Raw genomic sequence first — 21481 nt, 5'->3', positions numbered from 1 at the left:
ACAGTGTCAAAAGAGCAAGAGCCGCTGCATCGCCGCCCGGATGTAGTGAAAAGTAAGCAAGGGTTCCCACATTTTCGTGAACGGGTGTGGGTAAAGAAGCTAGATCATGACAGGAGGATTCGCTTTGGTACATGGAATATAGGCACACTTACTGGAAAATCTATGGAAATAGTGGATGTTATGGTGAGGAGGAAGATCAATTTTATGTGCCTACAAGAAACTAAGTGGACAGGTGAAAAAGCGAAAGAATTTGACAACTCGGGATTTAAGCTGTGGTATACGGGAAAAATCAGATCAAGAAATGGGGTAGGGATTATTGTGGACAAGGAGTGGAAGAAGGATGTCGTGGATGTAAGAAGAGTAGGAGATCGTATCATAGTCTTAAAATTGGTAGTGGGACAGGACACCTTTAATGTTATTAGTGGGTACGCACCTCAGGTTGGGTTAGCAGAACACTTTAAGGTAAAATTTTGGGAGGATCTAGAAGGGGTACTTCAGGATATACCCCAAGGAGAGAAAGTTTTCCTAGGAGGGAATCTCAATGGACATGTAGGTAGCGTGGCTAGAGGTTTTGAGGGGGTGCATGGGGGTTTTGGCCTAGGGGAGATGAATGGGGAGGGTAAATCCATCTTGGAGTTTTCGGAGGCTTTGGATCTTTCTATAGCCAATACATGGTTTAAGAAAAGAGAGGAACATCTTATCACTTACAAAAGTGGAGGGACATGTTCTCAGATAGATTTCTTCCTTATCAGGAAGTCTGATAGGAAGTATTGCTTGAACTGTAAAGTTATCCCGGGAGAGAGCTTGACTACCCAACATAGAGTTTTGGTTATGGATGTAAGAATTAGAGATAGGGCAAAGAGAAGAAGTCCTCTGGTAGCACCAAGGATCAAATGGTGGCACTTGAAGGGTGAGAAACAAGGAATCTTCCAACAAAAGATATGGGAGGGTTGGTGTGGACAATCACAAGGAAGTGCAAATGACATGTGGAACAAGATGTCCCAAGAGATTATTAAAGTGGCTAAAGAGACGTTGGGTGAATCTAGAGGTTTTGGACCTAGGGGTAAAGAATCGTGGTGGTGGAATGAAAATGTTCAGAGCAAAGTTAGAGTAAAAAAGGAGTGTTTCAAGGAGTGGTCTAGGTGTAGAAATTCTGAAACTTGGGATAAGTATAAGATAGCTAGAAATGAAACCAAGAAGGCGGTGAGTGAGGCAAGAGCCCAAGCTTTTGACGGATTATACCAAGCTCTAGGAACCAGGGACGGAGAAAGATCTATATATAGGCTTGCTAAGGGTAGAGAGAGGAAGACTAGAGATTTGGATCAAGTAAAGTGTGTTAAGGATGAAGAAGGCAAAGTCTTAGTGCATGAAAAAGATATCAAGGAAAGGTGGAAGGCGTATTTCCACAACTTATTTAATGATGGATATGGATATGACTCTAGCAGTCTAGACACAAGAGAAGAGGACCGGAACTATAAGTACTATCGTCGGATTCAGAAACAGGAAGTAAAGGAAGCGTTGAAAAGAATGAGTAATGGTAAGGCGGTGGGGCCAGACAACATACCTATTGAAGTGTGGAAAACTCTTGGAGATAGAGGTCTTGAGTGGCTCACCGAACTCTTTAACGAAATTATGAGGTCAAAACGCATGCCGGAGGAATGGAGGAGAAGCACGTTAGTGCCAATCTATAAGAACAAGGGGGATATACAAAATTGTGCAAATTATAGGGGAATCAAGCTCATGAGTCATACCATGAAATTATGGGAAAGAGTGATCGAACGGAGATTAAGAAAGGAGACTCAAGTTACTGAGAATCAATTTGGTTTCATGCCGGGAAGGTCGACCATGGAAGCGATTTATTTATTACGGCGGGTGATGGAGCAATATCGCATGGCCCAACAAGACTTGCACTTGATTTTTATTGACTTGGAGAAAGCGTATGATAGAGTGCCTAGAGAGATTTTGTGGAAAGCTCTAGAGAAGAAAGGGGTTAGGGTTGCATATATTCGAGCTATCCAAGATATGTATGATAGGGTATCGACTAGTGTTAGGACACAGGGTGGAGAGTCAGACGATTTTCCCATCACAATTGGTTTACATCAAGGGTCAACCCTTAGCCCCTACCTTTTTACCTTAATTTTGGATGTCCTCACGGAACAAATCCAAGAGATAGCGCCGAGATGCATGCTTTTTGCAGATGACATAGTCCTCCTTGGAGAGTCGAGGGAGGAATTGAATGAGAGGTTGGAAACTTGGAGACGAGCTCTAGAAACACATGGCTTTCGCCTAAGCAGAAGCAAATCGGAGTATATGGAATGTAAGTTCAACAAAAGAAGGAGGGTTTCTAACTCAGAGGTGAAAATAGGAGACCATATTATCCCTCAAGTCACACGGTTTAAATATCTTGGGTCTGTAATACAGGATGATGGGGAAATTGAAGGGGATGTGAATCATCGCATTCAAGCAGGATGGATGAAATGGAGAAAAGCATCGGGGGTGTTGTGTGATGCAAAGGTACCGATCAAGCTAAAGGGAAAGTTTTATCGGACTGCGGTAAGACCGGCGATTTTGTACGGAACAGAATGTTGGGCGGTCAAGAGCCAACATGAGAATAAAGTCGGTGTAGCGGAGATGAGGATGTTGCGGTGGATGTGTGGTAAGACTCGACAGGATAAAATTAGAAACGAAGCTATTAGAGAGAGGGTTGGAGTAGCGCCTATTGTAGAGAAGATGGTGGAAAATAGACTTAGGTGGTTTGGGCATGTAGAGAGAAGACCGGTAGACTCTGTAGTGAGGAGAGTAGACCAGATGAAGAGAAGACAAACAATTCGAGGCAGAGGAAGACCCAAAAAGACTATAAGAGAGGTTATAAAAAAGGATCTCGAAATTAATGGTTTGGATAGAAGTATGGTACTTGATAGAACATTATGGCGGAAGTTGATCCATGTAGCCGACCCCACCTAGTGGGATAAGGCGTTGTTGTTGTTGTTGTTGTATACAAACTTGTTAGATACTAACAAGAATTACGTCTTTCCTTAAAAAAAAAAAAAATTTAAGAAAAAACAAACAAGAATTACTTCTAGCAGAAAGGTTGATCTCTTGCAACGTTACGAACAAAGCTTCAAATTTTCGCATTTAACTTGTGATGGTGTCTCGAACAAATTGTCTTCGAAGGAGAAACTTGTGGAAACATGATTATTTGATAGAATTTTGATAATTAAGTGATTCAAATTTCGCTTTTTATTGCTTTTAGTTTTTTAAGAAAGAAAATTAAACTTTAACAAAGAATAAAATACTTTGTTTTAATTAAAGAAAATTTATCACACAAAGTAAAATAAATACGGTTTTATTCACATTTCAAGTTCAATATACAACTATATTATATTACAATCCAGTGAAAAAAACATAATGGCAACTCCAGTCTGGTCCCCATTGAATTAATGTAGCTAGATAGTAACGTTACGACACTGCTCAAGTGTAATGAAGCTTAGGGGGGTGTGATTTGAATAACACTAAAACGAGTTGTTTGAGGTTATAATTGCATGCACGAGGCTCCCGAATAATGTCACATTCTCATGCAGTGGTAAAATTACTACTTTATTGCTTACGATGACCAACGAGGGTCACCAAATCTTGCCGAGGACTGTGCATGTTCCTTCGAGGAGCCAATAGAACTTGTAACTGTAGTATATATACATGAGACCAAAATTGTAATAAATCTAATACATATACACTAGGGTCCGTACATGAATACGTGCAAACTGAATAGTGTATGATTTACATACTACAATGAAACTTGCACTATGCTTTTTAGGGTATTATTAATTACTAATATGGATTTGGCGCACAGCATAATCAGCATCACATATTTGCATTGCAAAACGACAATGTTTATCTGTCAAAAAAAAAAATATGTTTACTGTACAAATTATTTTGATCCAGTATTATATTATATAATGTATAAATGAAACGTATATGACTTGTTATTTCACGATATGCATCGATCCCCTTCATAGGATATGCTTTTACAAATTGTAACAGTTTACATGCTGATAAAACTTTGTCTTAGTGTTTTACATATAAATGAAGTCATAAATTAAAATATATGTATAATATAATGAAGCCATTTTCTTTTGGGGTAGGAAATTAATTACCTCATTTTATTCGTACTAGAATTATTGCTTATTTATGGATCTTTTATTATAAGATGTAAAACCTATTTGGATAATCTTTATACTTCTAAACTATTAACTAAAAAATACATTACTCACATTGTTCACTTAAGTCTTTGTTAGGAGTTGGATCTTTAAATATATTTTTATAAAAAAATATTTATTGAAAGATATCAATATCTTAAATAGATGTCCTTACTTCGTGAGATTAATTTCTAATTTTCAACTGAGGATATCTTAAACCCAAAAAAATAATAAATTAAAAAGTACTCGTATTATATACAAGTAAATTAAAAAGTACTCATAATATATGAAATACTTACTAGTGATACGATTATATGTACGACTAACTATATATTCTCATGGTATATCACAAATTTATTTGAGAAAAGCGATATATTCAGTGATTCTCTATAAGATGTGTCGTCAGTCCAGGCCTCCAGGCTCCAGGGTTTATTAACGAACGCATGAATAAATTAAACAAAAAAAATTAATTAATTAATTATTTTCAGGACCACCAATATTTTTACGGAAGGTAAATTTTTCAAGTCAAACATTGACAATACAATTACAATGTATTCAACTCTTTATTAAGAGTTTTCTTTTCCTTTTCTTTTATTTTTTACAGGTTCAAAACCTAAACTCAAAATTTTACTTTAAGAAAATCACACATGTATTATTTAAATTAGTTATCCATTGCTAAACCAAATAATTTGTTTAATTAGGAAATATGCTATAGTTCCTTTTAAAGTAGAGCACATTATATTGTTTGAGAAATAAAAGAGAAATCAATTGCATATAAATTCGATTTGCATGTTTTAACAACCTTGCTTTTGCTGAACTAATTAAAAGGAACAGGTTAAACATAATCCCAAGAGGGTAATTTGCTTTTAATGTGTGGATGAAAAGGAGAAATTTTGTTTATTTCGTTGCCGAGACCTGAACCCAGGTATTTGTTTAATCCTTAATTAACACCATTATTCGCCTCTAAACGAGTTAATGACTATAACTTGTCAATTATGCTACAGCCCTTATTGTCGAGTGCTTTTATAAAAAAAAGCAAATTGGTCTGCCATTAAAAGAAGTTAATTTTTGATTTAGATTATAACCTATATGGTCAGTATCACCGAACCTTGTTGAAAAGAAAGAAAGCTAAAAAATAAAGTATAGAAACAGCGGAAAAATGTCAAAAAGGGAAGGAAGAACTTGGCTACTAAAAATAGAAGTCACGTGAGCCAAAATTAAAGATTGGATGAGTATAGGGAATGTCTGATTAAATAAATTTCAAAGAGATGATCTAAAATAGAGTTTTGTATTTGACAAATTATAAATTTAACTTTTACTCATTTTTTTTCAAAATTGAGTAAGTACAAGTTTTTTATTAGTATCTTTTAAATTTGAAAAAAAAATCTTACCTTAAATTGGATGTCGCTATCTTAATTCTAAAATTTTATTTAAGTTAAATTATAATTTTGGTTTAAAGATAAAATAATAAATTAATAAGACACTTATTTTGTTTAGTTAATTTTATAAATATTATTTGATGTGTATCATTAGTCAAGAGATATTAATTTTTTAATTATAAAAATTTATAAATTAAAATAAAATATTTAATATTTAAATATATTTAATAGTTAACTTTACATGTATTTATTTTTATTATAAATTTTTTTTTAATATAAATTAATAAAACATTATATATAAAAATTTGTTCTTATTTTATTATAATTTAAAAATGATATAAAATAAAAATAAAAAGATTTATATATCAAATTTTTAATTTATAAATTTTTATAATTAAAAAAAATGAATAACTTAACTAATGATAAATATAAAATAATGTTTATAAAGTAACTAAACAATGCAAATGTATTAATATTTTATCATCTTATCTTTAAATAAAAAATCATGAATTTAATTTCTAGCATTGTATTTATTTTTTACTTTAAATAACTTTTTTATTATATAAGCATCATGTCAATAGTTTATATAAGTGTTATGTCATCAATACGTCACATTAAAGTTAACGTCTGACTTTAGATGATCAACTATGATAAAATGATCCAAGTTGTTTATTCTAAAAAATTAAGATCCCAAAATACCGAAAGTTGTCTATTATTAAAGGAAATATAAGATATAATTATATTTTTTTCTATTTACATTATCTTACAAGAAAAATTTAAGATCTTACAATCAAATTTCACCTCTGTAAGGTGATCCAAGAAAACAAACATCATTCTAACATATATTTTGATATTTGTATACCTCTCATTGAGCATTAGAGTGCACTATTGTTGGAGGAGGATCTTGAGGAGGTTCTTTCAAATTTGGTTAGAACATTATCTTTTTTATTTGTAATTAAATTACTATATTTTATCTCTCTCTTTAGATTGAATACCAATGAAGATATAAAATTGATCTAGTGGTAAAGGAAAAAGAAAATGAGGATAAGTTGCAAGTTCAAATTCCCCAGTTAATAAAAACTAACCCTAAACAATCAACTATCCATAAAAAAAATGAGTATTAATATTTTTAAAATAATTTATCAACTATTAAAAATAAACCTATATCATGGTTTAAATTTAAAATATGATTTATATATTTAAAGTTAGTTATTTATTTTGAATTTTAATTATAATACAATTAATATATTTAATATTATTTTTTATTATAAATTTTAATTATTTAAAAAATATATTTATAATATACAATGCACGTATTAAAATAATAATGAAGAAATATCTAGAAAAACAGAACTAAATATCGTGAGGAATCCGATTTGTTTAGACTTTATAGATTAAAACCTGATTATATGATCTCCATTACAGTGTAAGACTTTATCGAAACTTATATTCCAAATATCTATGAGAAGAAGAAAAATTGTAATGGATAAGAGATTTACCAATTATTATAGGGAACAAAGAAGAATTTAACAAAATAATAATAATAAATAAATAAATTATAATCTAACAAAAAAAAGTAAGCAAGCATGATGATTTTATTTAAATAATGTAATTTAATGAAGGGGGTCTTGTTTGTTTTATTATCGAAAAATAATGATGAAATATTCCCAGCACTACACGTGGAAGATGAGGACAGTAGGGACACTTGAAATGGTGGTGAGGTGAAATGTACAAAATCCGAAGGAATGAAATCTGAAGCTGTGGATAAGATAAAAATAATAATAGATCCAACATCTTTGCATCCATTCATTTATTTTGCAAAGTCAAATTTCAAATCATAGATGCTATGAATGAATCAACACAGATAACAAATAAACAACCTCTCGACCTTTCTAGCAATGAATGATGTGACAGTCTCACCATCTCACCACTGCTCTCAGTGTTCACAACTGAAACTAACATCGGTTTATCATCAAGCGCATTAGTTAGATCATCATGAAAATAATCTAAATTACTATCATATGTGTCACTCATCTTCCGGAATCAGATGGTGAACATAGTGTTTGTTTGATTTTATATAGGTTAGAGAATTGATTCTGAATTAAGAATTAATTTTTATATATTTGATTTCACATAAAAAATTTTAAAATTGGTTTTGGATCAAAATAGATTATGAGTTGAAATAATATTTTGATTAATTTTTGTATTATATAAAAAAATTTATATTAAGTTTTACTTCTAATTTAAACCTAAATTATATTACTTTGAAATCAATTTTAACTAAAATTAAGTTTGTAATCAATATTATGTGATATAGTTTATAGATAACTTTATTCCTTTTTCATGAAATATATGTTCATGAGTTTGATTTTTGGTTTTCACTCATGAAAAAAAAATATTAAAAATGGTTAATTCCTTAAATGAATCTTAATACTTCATAAAATTAGTCATTAACTTTCCACAAGAAGGATATTTGGTTAAACAAATAAATTATATATTTCTATTAATTTAAAAGGAATCTAATTAAAACACAATATAAAAGTTTTATATTGTAAATTATATAGATCATTAAATAATTTAAAAAATGTTGACCTTAACTTTGAAATTCACGTATAAAATATTTTTTTTAGTTAATTGCCATCATAAAATTTTCGACATAACAATGTATCACAATTAAATTGATTAGTAAAATAATTATTTTTACCTTTCTATCTAGTATCAAGATATGATGACATGAATAATTAAATAATAATCTATATCTTTTTATAAAATCTTTTTATTTACTAAATAAAGAAAGTGTTAAATATTTTAAGTTTTAAAAACATTAAACATGTTTACTTTTCATTTAATCCTAGTATTTTTTTTAAGAAAATATAACATTACTCATAATTCAATATGGTCTGTGTTATCCTGGCGGTGCCCGTTAATTAATGAAATACTACTATATTTTATGTATTATGAACAAATCAAATCAGAATCAAATCGAAGACAAATTATAAATATAAACCAAAATAAAAATGATAATCTTTTCGTCCAAATTTGTGCATGACAAATGAGAATATGGAACTATGTTTCCCAAATACCCTACATCCTCCAACAAATGCCGCACCAATTATTATATAAGACGTTTATTTGAAACAACAATTTACGTAGGGCGTTCTTCAGATTATTTTACGTATTATACTGTACTAGTATCTGTTTTGTAAAATTCAATTTCATCTTTATGACATGAAAAATAGACCTCCACTAATTACAACAATATCATTAATGCATCGTAGACTCAACAACGTAGAGCATAAACTTTATTAGTGACGTCCAAATGATAATAATGGTAGATTTCATGGCTGTCTTTGACTAGTACCACAGAATCTGAAAGCAACTAATTAATACAAGACAACCACTCGCTATGCATGTCGAATATCTATGCAGTTTCCTTGTTAATTAGACTTGCAATAGGTATAACATAAGTTTTTTTATTTTTTTATCATGATATTTTAATATATGTATTTCTCCTCCTCTCATATAATCTTCTTCTTCCCCTATTTGGTTTCGATAAAAATGACAACATGAGTTATATAGATCAATTTGACCAGTTCCACACCATGAAATGTAGGTTTTGAAATTTAGATTTTGAGCACTAATTAAATTTGACTTTTTTGGTTGGCTTAGAGCATTTAAACGAGAGAGTTATTTAATGGATTGTTAACAAAAAAAATATATTATTTTGATGTGACACATGTAATTTTGAGTTGTTTAAAATAAGAGGGAATTATTTATATAAACAATAATTGTTCATAAGTTTTGTAATTTTGTATCAAATATAAGAGAGAAATAGAATATTTAGAAGTTAAATAACTTGTTAATAAAAATACCCATTAAGAGAAAATTAATTGAATTGTTTAAAATTAAAGTAACATAAATTGGGTCATTTATATCAATATTATTAGAGATGTTTTTTATCTATAAGCTCTCATACGTTAAGTTTTAATTAGATTACTCAGACCTCATTTTAGACGTCTAAATTAAATTAGAACTTTTTGACTTGATTAGTTATAACATGTGACCAACATTAAGACTATGATTGAATCGGCTTAAACTCCTCAATGAAATATAAAGACTTTAACTTTAAATATTGAGCATAAGTTAAATGACTATTTTTGGTCCAATTCAATTATGGATCACTTTGGACCTAACTTGCAAATAAAAAGACTTGTATATATAAAATGAGCTTTCACGGGGAATCTTGAATTGAATTTAGGAGTAACGGTTAGAAATTCTACCTGACTTGAAACACTTGATAAAATGTTTAGTTTAGGCTTTAATTTTTAACAGATTAAATATAGACATTTTTAGTTCAATTTGAGCTTATCTCACAAAAAGCTTTGCAAATTGGGCTTTCACCAAACTAAAATTCATTTTAGAATCTTGAAAATGTGGATTTTTGTCTTAATCCATAGTGAGCTTGTGATCTAATAACTTAATCCAAATTCATAAAATAAAATGAATGATTTGAACTCTACATTTTGAATACGAATTAAATTTAAGTCTTTTTTAACTCGATTTAATCATGATCTGATTTGAGCTTAGCAGGTAAAAATTTATACAAATTAGAATTTTACTAAACTTAGACCTTATTTTAGAAACATGAACTAAATCAAGGTTTTTTGGCTTGACCTGTTATAATCCACAATATGCATCAAACCCAATTTGATGAAATGTATGATTTCACCTTTAAAATTTGTGCACAGATTAAATTTGTGTCTTTTTAGCCTAATCTAATTATGACTCAATATGAATTTAACTCGCAAAAGCCTATAAATTTTTGCTTCTGTTATACTTTCACTGATCAATATATATCATCAGAGTCTCACGTGAAAATCCCACGTCTTTTAGTAAACTTTAAAAAATTATTAGATTAACCATTTTTAAAACAAAAATAAAAAATGGAACTACAAAATATGAAAATAAAAACTAAAAACTAATTTCAATTTTAAAAAATTTAAAAACTAAAAACTACCTCAAACAAGATCTAAAAAACGAACTTTAATTTTTAAAACTTTAAAAACTTAAAACTAAAAACACTTCAGTTACCCGAATTAAGTTTAATTTAAATAGTACATCGCAAGAGTAAGAAACACTAGATATTAAACAAACAAACGCACACATTCCTCACACTGCAGGGTTTATATTAGAATCCCAGACAAATAAAAAAACTTCATTCCTATCACCTCATGGTCTACCATCTCGAAGCATAACACAAACCATCAACATATATGAAATAAAACACGTTAATACATATAGAAAGTGTTATATTATACAAACAATACTTTTCTAGCTAAAATATTTTTTATCATATTTTTTTCATCATTTTTAATAAAAAATATATTTTCTCTATTATTATTTTTTAACACATGTTACACGTATTAGGCATATAAGCAGCAATCGTGTCTCAAACATAACATTTACACTGCAATAGATAGGGTTATCTTAACAAAGTGTGTATGCAAATCAATATGGGGTCATGCGTCTTCATTTGACTTTTTGTCTTGGTGTATTAGTCTTTTTCGATTCTCTCGACTTTTCTTGTCTTAGTTGCCATAATAATGCATGAAAAGGAAACCACACACTGATTCCACTTTGCATGAATAGTTGAGTGTGTAACTGTGTAAGGCAAACATATCATCTCGTTCAGTTGTCACACTTTGTTTCTCAAATCTCACATTATCTCAAAAACCAAATCGTTTCTTCCCCGTTTGTCCTTTTGTCATTTCTCCATCGAATTGAACTTTAACTCAAGAGATCAGAACCAGAACTGAACGGATCCCTATCCATGAAAATAGTGCATTCACTCATTATTTTGCAGAGAAACATGTAAGGAGTTTTTTTTTCCTTCCCTTTTCTAATTGAGTATTGTTTGATAAGAAGCATCCATGCCCTTTAAAAAAATGTACAAAATTGAAGCTTTTTTTTTCTCCCTATTCCAAGGTGGAACTCATGGGAGATGCTGGGGGGGGGGGGGAGGGGGGGAGCAGATATAGAAAGAAAACTATTTTTTCGTTAAAAAATAATATATTAAGCTTAAACAATAATAAAATATTCATAATGATTGTCACAAAAATATCACAGATTAATAATTTAGTATATATATACTACTTATAATAAAAATTTAGAATTTATTTGAGAAGGCCATTAAAAGAAAAAAAAAACAAGTATCAAATGTAAAAGTTTAATCAAAAGACCATTATATGATTCAAAATGAAATTGGGTTTGCATTTCTTCAAATAAAGAGTTAAATTCAAGTTTTGTTGATAAAAAAATTGGTTGAAATGGGATACTCAATTAAAGTCAAAATGATGGATATTTTGCACATATAAAATGGTAAAAAAAAAAAAGTTTAACTGAGTGAATTGGCCCACCCAAATATATAGTAACTATAATTTTACACTTCCTTTGTTTCTTCTTTACAAACTCCAAACCCGACACTTCATGGTAAAAATTGAGAAAAGAAATGTAAACTTTATTTTTTTAATCATGAAAGGAAGAATATAAAATTAGTGTAAAACAATAAAGTGCGAGAGGAACGTTATTTAATACACAAGAATCCACCCCACGTTGAAGGTTATATACTGGATAACGGATATATTATTTTCAAAAACTCAAAATCAATATTTTTTACCTAAATATGTGTGTGTGTGTGTGTGTGTTTTATTGAGTGCATTTTATAAGAAAAGTGACATAAAATAAAATAAAAACAATAAACGAGTTTTCTCTGCCAGTGATAGTATAAAAACATGGTGTACCTCATTTTTGTTAGCCATTCTCTAATTTTTTTTTGTGATTAACTATTTTGATCGAACTTTCGAAGTCAGAAAAATTGTAAAATATTACACTTACACAAAACTGAGTATAGAAAATTTAATGTTTACAAAAATCAATAAATCTAAAAACATGATAAGGAGATGCAAGTTTGGTTGAAAAAACAAAAACACTGTACGTACTAAAAAGAAGTTTTATTATTAGCAAAATCTCTCGTGGTTTGGTGAAGTGTTCCCCTACAAGCTCTACCTCACTCAATGCAAGTTATAAGAATTTTCATCCATAGTGCATCATTATTATTACTATTATTCTCTCTCTCTCTTTCACTGTGATTGTTGGCTTGTGCCTACACATACCTCTTCTCTCTTCTGCCACACATGCCTTGCCTTGCCAATATTATTGCTGCAGTCAAGTTATTTTCGTCCCACACATCGCAACAACAATGACTTGTCCTTTCCTTCCAATTTTGGTTTGTTTTCCTAGTACTCCTCCCTCTATCTCTATGTCAGCCCCATCATAATTTTTATTCATTATTATCATTTAATTGTGTGTATTAGAGGCATGGGTTGCACTTGTACCTAGTGTCCGTATTTGATTATTTTTGTTAGTGAATGAGGCAACTTTTTAAGGTAATTAGGCTTCTTTGGTTATTATTGGCAAAAGCTTTAAGTCATGTTTGTTTGTCAAAAGAGAAACCAGCAGGAAGTAAGACGCATTCAAGAATGCTACCTAGCTGAACCAAATGATAAAATGTTGATGTGATGATGAAGAAGTTATAGTTTCTTTTATATATTTTCAAATTTTTTTGTCATGTTTTGTTGTTGTGAAGGAATATTGTTATTTTATTGTAGATTGTAGATGTTTTTTATTATTATTTATTCTTGGCTTATAATTTGTTGGCTACTTAGACTCTTCATTTTGCTAAAAAGTTTATTCTGTTGATTACGGTTTATGAAGGGCATTGTAGTTTTGTTAGTGGCATATTGTGATTAAAGGTTTGAAGATTCTTTCAATATATTCTGAAAGCAACCACTTAAAAAATTTTAAGATTTAGTTAATATTTATAAAACAACTATTCTTTTACAATTGTTATTTAAAAGTTAATAAAAAATATTTGGTATTTAAAGTAAATCAAACATAACACAAACTTTCTTAATTCTGCTAAAGATACGTTTTTTTTATACACAAGTAAAAGTTTAAAACTATCTCTCGCAATGAAAGTGATAAATAGTTAATGGTTATTTCAACATATTAATAATTTACTAAATATGTGACACAATAATAATAATTATTATTATTTTCATTAACAATTAATGTTACTTACTTTCTTCTCTAAAAAAGAGTTGTTTATTTTAGACGAACCAAATCCACTTAGCATTACATTCAAATTTCTATTACAACCAATTACTTTTGGATTGTTCCTTCATAGTATTTGATTAACAACAATGATTTTCTTTCTTTTTTGTTATTGTACCAATAAAGTAAGATTAAAAGAATTAATTTTATAAAAAATTTAATTTTTACCCAGGTAACTTACTTTTGTTTGGAAACGAATTAAATTAAACTACTGTACATAAGTTAGTGTGAACATCAGAAGATTATAGTATAAAATAAAATAAAAATTATTCTCATTGAATAGTAACTCCTATCGCTGTCCGTTGCGTCACTTTCAATTCAATTCAATTTCCTTTCACGTACTTCATTTCACCAATCACATTTTTTCTTTTAAACAGAGAAACAAAATTCCAAACAAACAAAAGATAAAGAAAAAGAAAATCGAGGTTTTGAACGAATTATCACCACCTGTAGACCAAATTCGACCTTGTTAATGATGAATAATTTGCCTTTTCTCCCTTGCAATCGCATTATGTGCATAGCTTTTTTATCTTTTGATCAAGAATATTTTCTCCGAAACATGATTATGTCTGATTTGATCGATAATTAATCATACGGAGCCATCAAAATTGACATTGATGGCTACTTAGAAATGAAGACTCAAAAATATTATGGAATTATTATCCCACAAAATTTATGGTTCTGGATTGAGCCACACTACTCATAAGTCACTTGGATCACTATTGCACGCTCTCAAGGGTCTAGTCTAATCTTCAGAGAAACGTTACTTCGCAATTGGTGCTGGGTAAAAGGACATATATATATATATATATATATATATATATATATATATATATAGGTGTAAGCAATCAGTACCCAGACACCGGAGAACATGAATGAATCACACATGCATGCCAACCACGGTCACCCCAAAATAAATACAGGATACTGTTTCTCAAATATATTTAACAACAAAATATAATCATTACTTTAGAGCTTATACATAAACACCTTAGATCGTTTGGGTTATAAATTAATTAAGATTTATTCGAATAATTTTTTAATATGTGCTTGTAAAAATATATTTTTTTTTTTACTAAAAGTTAAAATTAACTACTGGAAAAGTGGTTAAATGAGATAAATTTTATAAATTAATTCTTTTTTATTTGTTATTCTCTTTTCTTATAAGTATTTATAGATTTTTTTCCTAAATAAGACCTACGTGTTGAATAAGTAAGGATTTATTTCCTCTAATTTATATATAAAAAAATAACCAATTCTTTTAAACTAGCAGAAATCATCTAGTTTTTTTAAAATAACTTAACTGATCAATAATTTTTATTGATAAGACCATAAATTTTAATTTAAATTTAGAAATTCTTAATTAAATGATTTAAGTTATAATTATATTTAATGACATTGCTCGTAGTTCAAGTGATAATTTTCTCATCAACGAGTATAACCTATATTATTGATAAGTCAATCAATACATCTACTTGTATGAGAATGTGAAGATGTTTCATCAATGAACTTTATAATAAATTAATAATATAAACTAAAATTAATACATTTGAAAATACAACTATTTTTCTATAATTAATACAAAAAATATATTTATTTATTTATTTTATACAGAGGACGAGAAGGAGTATTGTATAAGCATACACGTATAAGTTTTATCAATGTTAAAATAGTAGGTAACAACTATTTTTATGTAAGTTATAAATTATTTATCTTTTTAGAAGGGTTAGTAACATATTTTTTTAACACATTTTATTATTGATTAAAATTTAGAAAGAGAATCATTAAATATATAATTAAAATTACAACTTTTTTAATTTTTAATAAATTTAAATCAATAATAAAAAATGTGTTTGAAAGTGTATGTTAGTAATATTTTTCTTTCATAAAATAAGTTTCTTTTTATAAAAGAAATTAGATGAATTGAAATTAAGAGACTCACCAAGTTAAGACATGATATTAAGGCTCAATGAAAAACCTAAAAATAATTCACCAATAAAGTTTCACATAAAAAAAATGTATTTTCATAAGTATGAATTTATTTATTTTATCTATTGGACTGATCTTTGTTGATTATTAAAATGGGTTTAAAGCAACTTATAAATGTTTCATAAATTCTTTAAAACACATTCGTTAGCACTTACTCTTAAATTAAGTTTTAAAAACTTAAAAATAAATTCTTCCATAATTAATACTAGTAAAAAGTCATTTAGATCCTCAACTCCTTGCAAGAATCAAATAACATCAACATTTATATTTCCGTTGGTGTAAGACTGATGTGTGTGAGAGACCAGTAGCATTCTGCTGGAGGTTGGTATAAATGTTTGTTTTGAATAGAGAGAAGAAAGAAAGTATCATTTTCCAATAAAAAAAATGTCAGTTAGCAGAAATACAATATGAGGTGCTGCTCTGCATAGCTGACAACTATGAAGTCATGCACATAAATTTAAACTGAGTTTTGAAAATTAAGTCCTCTGTCCTTTCTTTCTCTTTCACTCTGTGTTGCCACCACTACACTCCACATCTCACAGTACACACTCTACTCATCCATAGACAATAGTTCCTTGCCATCCCCATCCATATTACTAGTTAGTAAGTAAGTAACTCACTCCCTCTCCCTCTTTCTCTTTCTCTCTCTAGTGGGCCAAAACTTCCATTTTTATCATTCTCTGCACTCTCCAAAAACCTTCTTCACAGAACAACAAGTACTCTTCAAAGGGGTGCCCCAGATGCGGTCACAGTCTCTGTAACCCATCAAATGAGTTTGAGCTTCTCCATCTCTTGTTGGGGGGTGAATGGGGTGCATGGTGTCTCAGCTAGCCGCGAAATTCGCCTTCTTTCCGCCGTCTCCGCCAACGTACCAGCTCAAGAAGAGCGGCGAGGACGGCAAGCTCACGGTGGTCTCCGCGGCGGCTCCGATTCCCCACGCCGATGACACCTCCCTGGACGTTCTCCTCGTCGACACGAAGCATGGGAACAAGATTGTGGCGTTTTATCTCAGAAACCCCTACGCGCGGCTCACTCTTCTCTATTCTCATGGCAATGCCGCTGACTTGGGTCAACTCTATGATCTCTTCGTGCAACTCAAGGTCAATCTTAGAGTTAATCTCATGGGGTTAGTGGTTTTCTGAATAATCATGCTTAAGCTTAACCTCCTCCTCTTTCATCATCATCTTCTTCTTCTTCTTTTTTGTTGTTTTTGTCTTTGTCTGGTCTTATTTTACTTCATTAAACCTCTCGAACTTCAAAGACCGCACGTTATCACTGACCCTTCTTTTGTAATTATCTCCGTGTTTTTAATTTTTAATTTTACCCTCTTTCTCTCTCTTGTTTTCACTTTCTCTTTCTTCCACTAATGTTTTTATTTATTTTTATTTTTACCCTTATTTTAATAGGTTTGTTTAGTGTAGATCTGAGATCAAGTAAATCAATCTATTCATGGTTTGGTTTGGTTTGGTTTGGATTTTGATGAGTTGTTGTCGTGCGTGTTTTTTAGATCTGGTGGTGAATGAGTTTGTGTATAAGAGATGGCATGCCAATGAATGTCAATGCCTTTTTCCTACAATATCTTTTCAATCAATGTGGAAAGTGAATGGAGTTGGAGTTTTGGGGCACCTGAATGTGGCTTCTCTAAACAAACAAACAAACAAAAATTGGAAAAAGTAAAAGTTAAAGGGAAAAAAAAAGAAAAGTGGCTTGTATTTTTGGCTTGCTTCTTCTTGGTAGTCCGTAGCAATCTTTTGCTGATCTCTCTTTGTCTTTTTCGTTTCATTTTCTTTCTCCCTCTGTATAAAGTATCCCAGTTTTTACCTATATACTTGGATGGCGACGTAGCCTTGGCGTTTTTCTTGGTGTTTAGTGGGGTTGGAGCATGCCAATGTTTTACTCCTTTTTTTACGCCTCACCACTTCCAACATTGTTACCCTTTTGTTTCAAAATTAAATTATAAAATAGGAAAAAACATAATAATAATAATAATAATAAGGGCTTTCTTTATTTGTTGTACTTTTAAAATGCTGTCATCTTCATGGATATATGACTGATTAGTGGCTATTGGCGCTTGAACGGTTGTGTATAGATCGATTTAGTTTACCAATTGACTTCACCATTTGACCCAATTTAGTGCATTAAGGGACTTGAAGTTGATTGAATCAAATTTGGAAAGTATTGCGCTTTCCAGACTAAAGTTGAAAATTGATGTTTTTATGCAATTTTTTGTTTGCAGATATGACTACTCTGGATATGGAGCATCTACTGGCAAGGTAGGCCATTCTTTGGCAAATGCAACATTATATGTTCTGTTATATTGAATGGACCACACACACCAACACACACATAAGCACAATTCTGTTTTGCTGAATTTAAAGGGTAGTCCTTAAGCAGGGTACTTTTTATTCTTTGATCTACAATGCACCTTACAATTTCATTTTGTTTAATTGTTTCTTTTTTTTATTATTATTGTTATTATTATTATTTTGTCTTGTGTTTGAAGTAAATGTCAATAAGAGCTTGATAGTGATTCTGATGCACACGATACCTGTTGGGGGCATTTTTGTTCACCACATTAGTATGCTCCTCCTTGAGCAGAAGCTTCCTCAATTACAAATGGGTTAACATGGCTATACAAACATGTGCCCAGACCAAAAGCCCACACTTACCACTCTCTCAAAATACTTAATATTTAGTAGCCAAACCATCAGATCTAATATGGAGTCAGGGGAGACCTGCACCAATGGACTTAAGAACCAGATCACAAAGTGAACATGAGATTACATCTTCACCCAAAACATTAAGGAATTAGGTGGATGGGAATTTGTTCTCTTTATATTATATTTATCAAACTCATTCTTAACCAAAGTGGGACTTCAACTCACTTGAATTTCCAACAACACCTTAGAGGAGTATTTACCATTTATAGTAAGCCAATTTTGAAAGTTACTAGTTAAGTTTCTGATAATAGTAATTGTGAATTGTTAATAATGATGTCTTAAGTAAGAACTAGTAGACTGACAGATTTTATGGTACTCTGATATATACTTGGATGAGCAATGTGTACATCTACATTGATGTCATTATTTCATTTTCTTAACTTTTGTAATGGAAACGACAGAGGCATATTTCCCTGTTGACTTTTTTGTTCCAATTTTTGCAATGAAATCTGTCTAGTTAGAAATAAATGGTCTTTTTATTTACAAGAGATTCTATGCATGTTATTGATATGTAATTCCAATACTTTAAAATCATACAGCCTAGTGAATCCAGCACATATGCTGACATAGAGGCAATATATGAATGCCTTGAAACTGAGTATGGAGTTAGCCAAGAAGATGTAATCTTGTATGGGCAATCAGTTGGAAGTGGACCAACACTGCACTTGGCTGCTAAATTGCCAAGGTTGAGAGGTGTGGTTCTTCACAGTGGCATTCTTTCTGGTCTTCGAGTGCTCTGCCATGTGAAGTTCACATTTTGCTTTGACATTTATAAGGTAATATATTGAAGGCTATTGACTAATGAGAAACATGCAGCTTACACTCGAGTACAAGGACAGAGAATACTAAATAATATATTAATATATAGGCAATCTGATATAATGTACTTATAAAAATTGAAGCATGTAGGAAAAATGATGAGTATGCAATTTTTTAAATGTACAGTGGTTCTTTTTTATGTTGACCAAAATATGAAATCAACTAAAACAATAATGCTAAACTATTTAATCTACTTGAATTTAACCTCTTCATGGAATCTTTAGCAAGATTGAAGAAGACTCACTTTTTAAGATGTCATTATTTGGATTAACTAATATTCTGTTTCATTTGGTCTAATTGTAATTTTTTATTTCAACTCATGCAGAACATCAACAAAATAAAGAAGGTCAAGTGCCCTGTACTTGTAATACATGTAAGTATATGATGTACTGAAATCATGCTGCTTCTCTTCTCTGTATTTGTTTCTGTTAACACTTAAAGCAAGTATATGGACAAAGCAAATTACCCATCATACTAAAGTTCTTTCCCTTTATAGGTAGCTAATATTATAGTCCAGTATGTTATGGGAAAGAAAATAAAGAAGGTCTGGGAATCGGGGAAATTCTTCACTAGCGATATTATTCTCTAATTAACATAGTGTATGGTTGAAGTAAACTTGTAATGTGACTATTGTCTATTCTCGAAAAGAAAATCATTTGAAATGCTTATGCCTCAAACATGAACGACTAGCAACTTCATAGTGAGAGAGATTTTCTTAATACTTAACCCAGATTCATGTTTGATTAAATTTTGCTTTAGTTCTACTTACTGCCAATTGAATGTTTTGTTAAACAAATTGTATCAAATTTCATCATAGGCTATCATCTTCTGCAATTAAACTGATTTGAAGATAATTTTCCCCTTTTGTTCTAGATTATATGTGCCTGGCTTTATTTAATTAGTTTGAACTTTATTTTTGCTTGTATTGAAAATAAGCATTCCGAAATTAGATGAAGAATGTCGATGTAGGCCAATAATTTTTGTAATCCTACACAATTTGTAATCCTTATATGCCGTTGAATAGTGATCTTGTTTCCTTTATGTCTGTTAATTAACTGTTTAGAACTAAAAGTTGAACTTTAATTGCATATCGGGATTACAAATTGTGTAGGTGTTATGGCAAACCCTTTTTTCTTAAATTTTCCCATGCATGATGCATCTAATTTGTTGTATTAAAATTTCCTGGAAATAAAGTATTATGATTGATCTGCTAAATTGTTTCACAGGGTACAGAAGATGATGTTGTCAATTGGTTACATGGTAATGGACTTTGGAAGATGGCAAGGGAGTCATATGACCCCTTGTGGATCAAAGGAGGTGGTCACTGCAACTTAGAGCTTTACCCCGATTACATCCGCCATCTTTGCAAATTTATCCAAGAAATGGAGAGCATGACAACTGAGAAGCGCCTCAAAAAGATTCGGCAAAGTGCAAACCAATCAAAGTCAAACACTGGTTGCACCTGTAGTAGATGCTGTAGAGTGAAGTGTTGTAGAGTTAAATGTCCTGAATGCTCTAATTGCTGTTGCTGCATGAATGTTTCCTGGTCTATCAACTGTCCTGAATGCTGTTGGAGACCTAGCTGCAAGTGTTGTTGCTTCCCCAAGTTCCGTAGTTGTTTCGGATCAATCTGCTGCACAAAATGGTCGTGGCCTAGCTGTTGTGCAACAAAATGTTCATTGTCATTGCCTAGCTGCTGCTGCTGCTACCCTAAGCGTGCAAGACCAAATTGCTGCATGAGTTGTTTCTGCTGGCAATGTTGTGTAGGAAAACACAGTGATGGCACAAATGGAAAACAGAATGGCTAATGGTGGTTAAAACATGCTTGTATAGAATGGTCAAGTCTTGCTAACACACCCTTCAATATTGTGCAGTGGTGTTACAAAGAGGAAGAGGATGACAATTGTAGGAAAGTGATATGATCCAGTGTCCTCTATTATTTTTGGGTTTATTTGGAGTTATTACTTAAGTTCTATTGGAATTTTTTACTCATAAAACATTGGTGTTTTAATTAATTTTTCAGGCAGTGGATGAATGACATCATTGTATCCTTCTCATTCTGTAGCCTTTTAAAGTTTTGCAGTGTACTTGTCTTAGTGCATGTTTGTTTCTCCATTACAAAATTGCTTTTGAGGCAAAAGTCATTTTGCCAAGAGATCAAGAGTCTTACTTTTGCATTCATTTTACGTCTATATTTTGGATTTCT

General features: G+C 30.8%; 1 protein-coding gene across 4 annotated transcripts; it reads left to right on the top strand.

Moving 5' to 3' along the window:
• Window positions 1–16026: 16026 nt before the first annotated feature.
• Window positions 16027–21430, top strand: LOC114408386 (alpha/beta hydrolase domain-containing protein 17B-like). 4 transcript variants are annotated; one of them, XM_028371430.1, is made up of 6 exons: window positions 16028–16343; window positions 16445–16862; window positions 17973–18009; window positions 18996–19232; window positions 19601–19648; window positions 20502–21430. In XM_028371430.1, the coding sequence occupies exons 2-6, from the start codon at window positions 16543–16545 to the stop codon at window positions 21081–21083; spliced, it is 1224 nt and encodes a 407-aa protein (XP_028227231.1). In that variant the 5' UTR covers window positions 16028–16343; window positions 16445–16542; the 3' UTR covers window positions 21084–21430. The 4 variants fall into 4 exon arrangements, with proteins under 4 accessions (XP_028227247.1, XP_028227231.1, XP_028227239.1 ...); XM_028371438.1 differs by having other exon boundaries at window positions 16028–16836; XM_028371423.1 differs by having other exon boundaries at window positions 16028–16862.
• Window positions 21431–21481: the final 51 nt, after the last annotated feature.

The sequence above is a fragment of the Glycine soja genome, chromosome 1 (genome assembly GCF_004193775.1).
Source record: "Glycine soja cultivar W05 chromosome 1, ASM419377v2, whole genome shotgun sequence".
Lineage (NCBI taxonomy): Eukaryota > Viridiplantae > Streptophyta > Magnoliopsida > Fabales > Fabaceae > Glycine > Glycine soja.
Note: the sequence above shows the minus strand (reverse complement) of the source record. Positions and strands in the feature narration are given on the sequence as shown.

Bases quoted from the DNA above. Each gene is read 5' to 3' on its own strand.
- LOC114408386 (XM_028371430.1), top strand. From the start codon at position 16,543: ATGGGGTGCATGGTGTCTCAGCTAGCCGCGAAATTCGCCTTCTTTCCG. The intron at 16,863-17,972 runs GTTAGTGGTTTT...TTTTGTTTGCAG, and splicing joins CTTAGAGTTAATCTCATGGG to ATATGACTACTCTGGATATG. The intron at 19,233-19,600 runs GTAATATATTGA...CAACTCATGCAG, and splicing joins TTTGCTTTGACATTTATAAG to AACATCAACAAAATAAAGAA.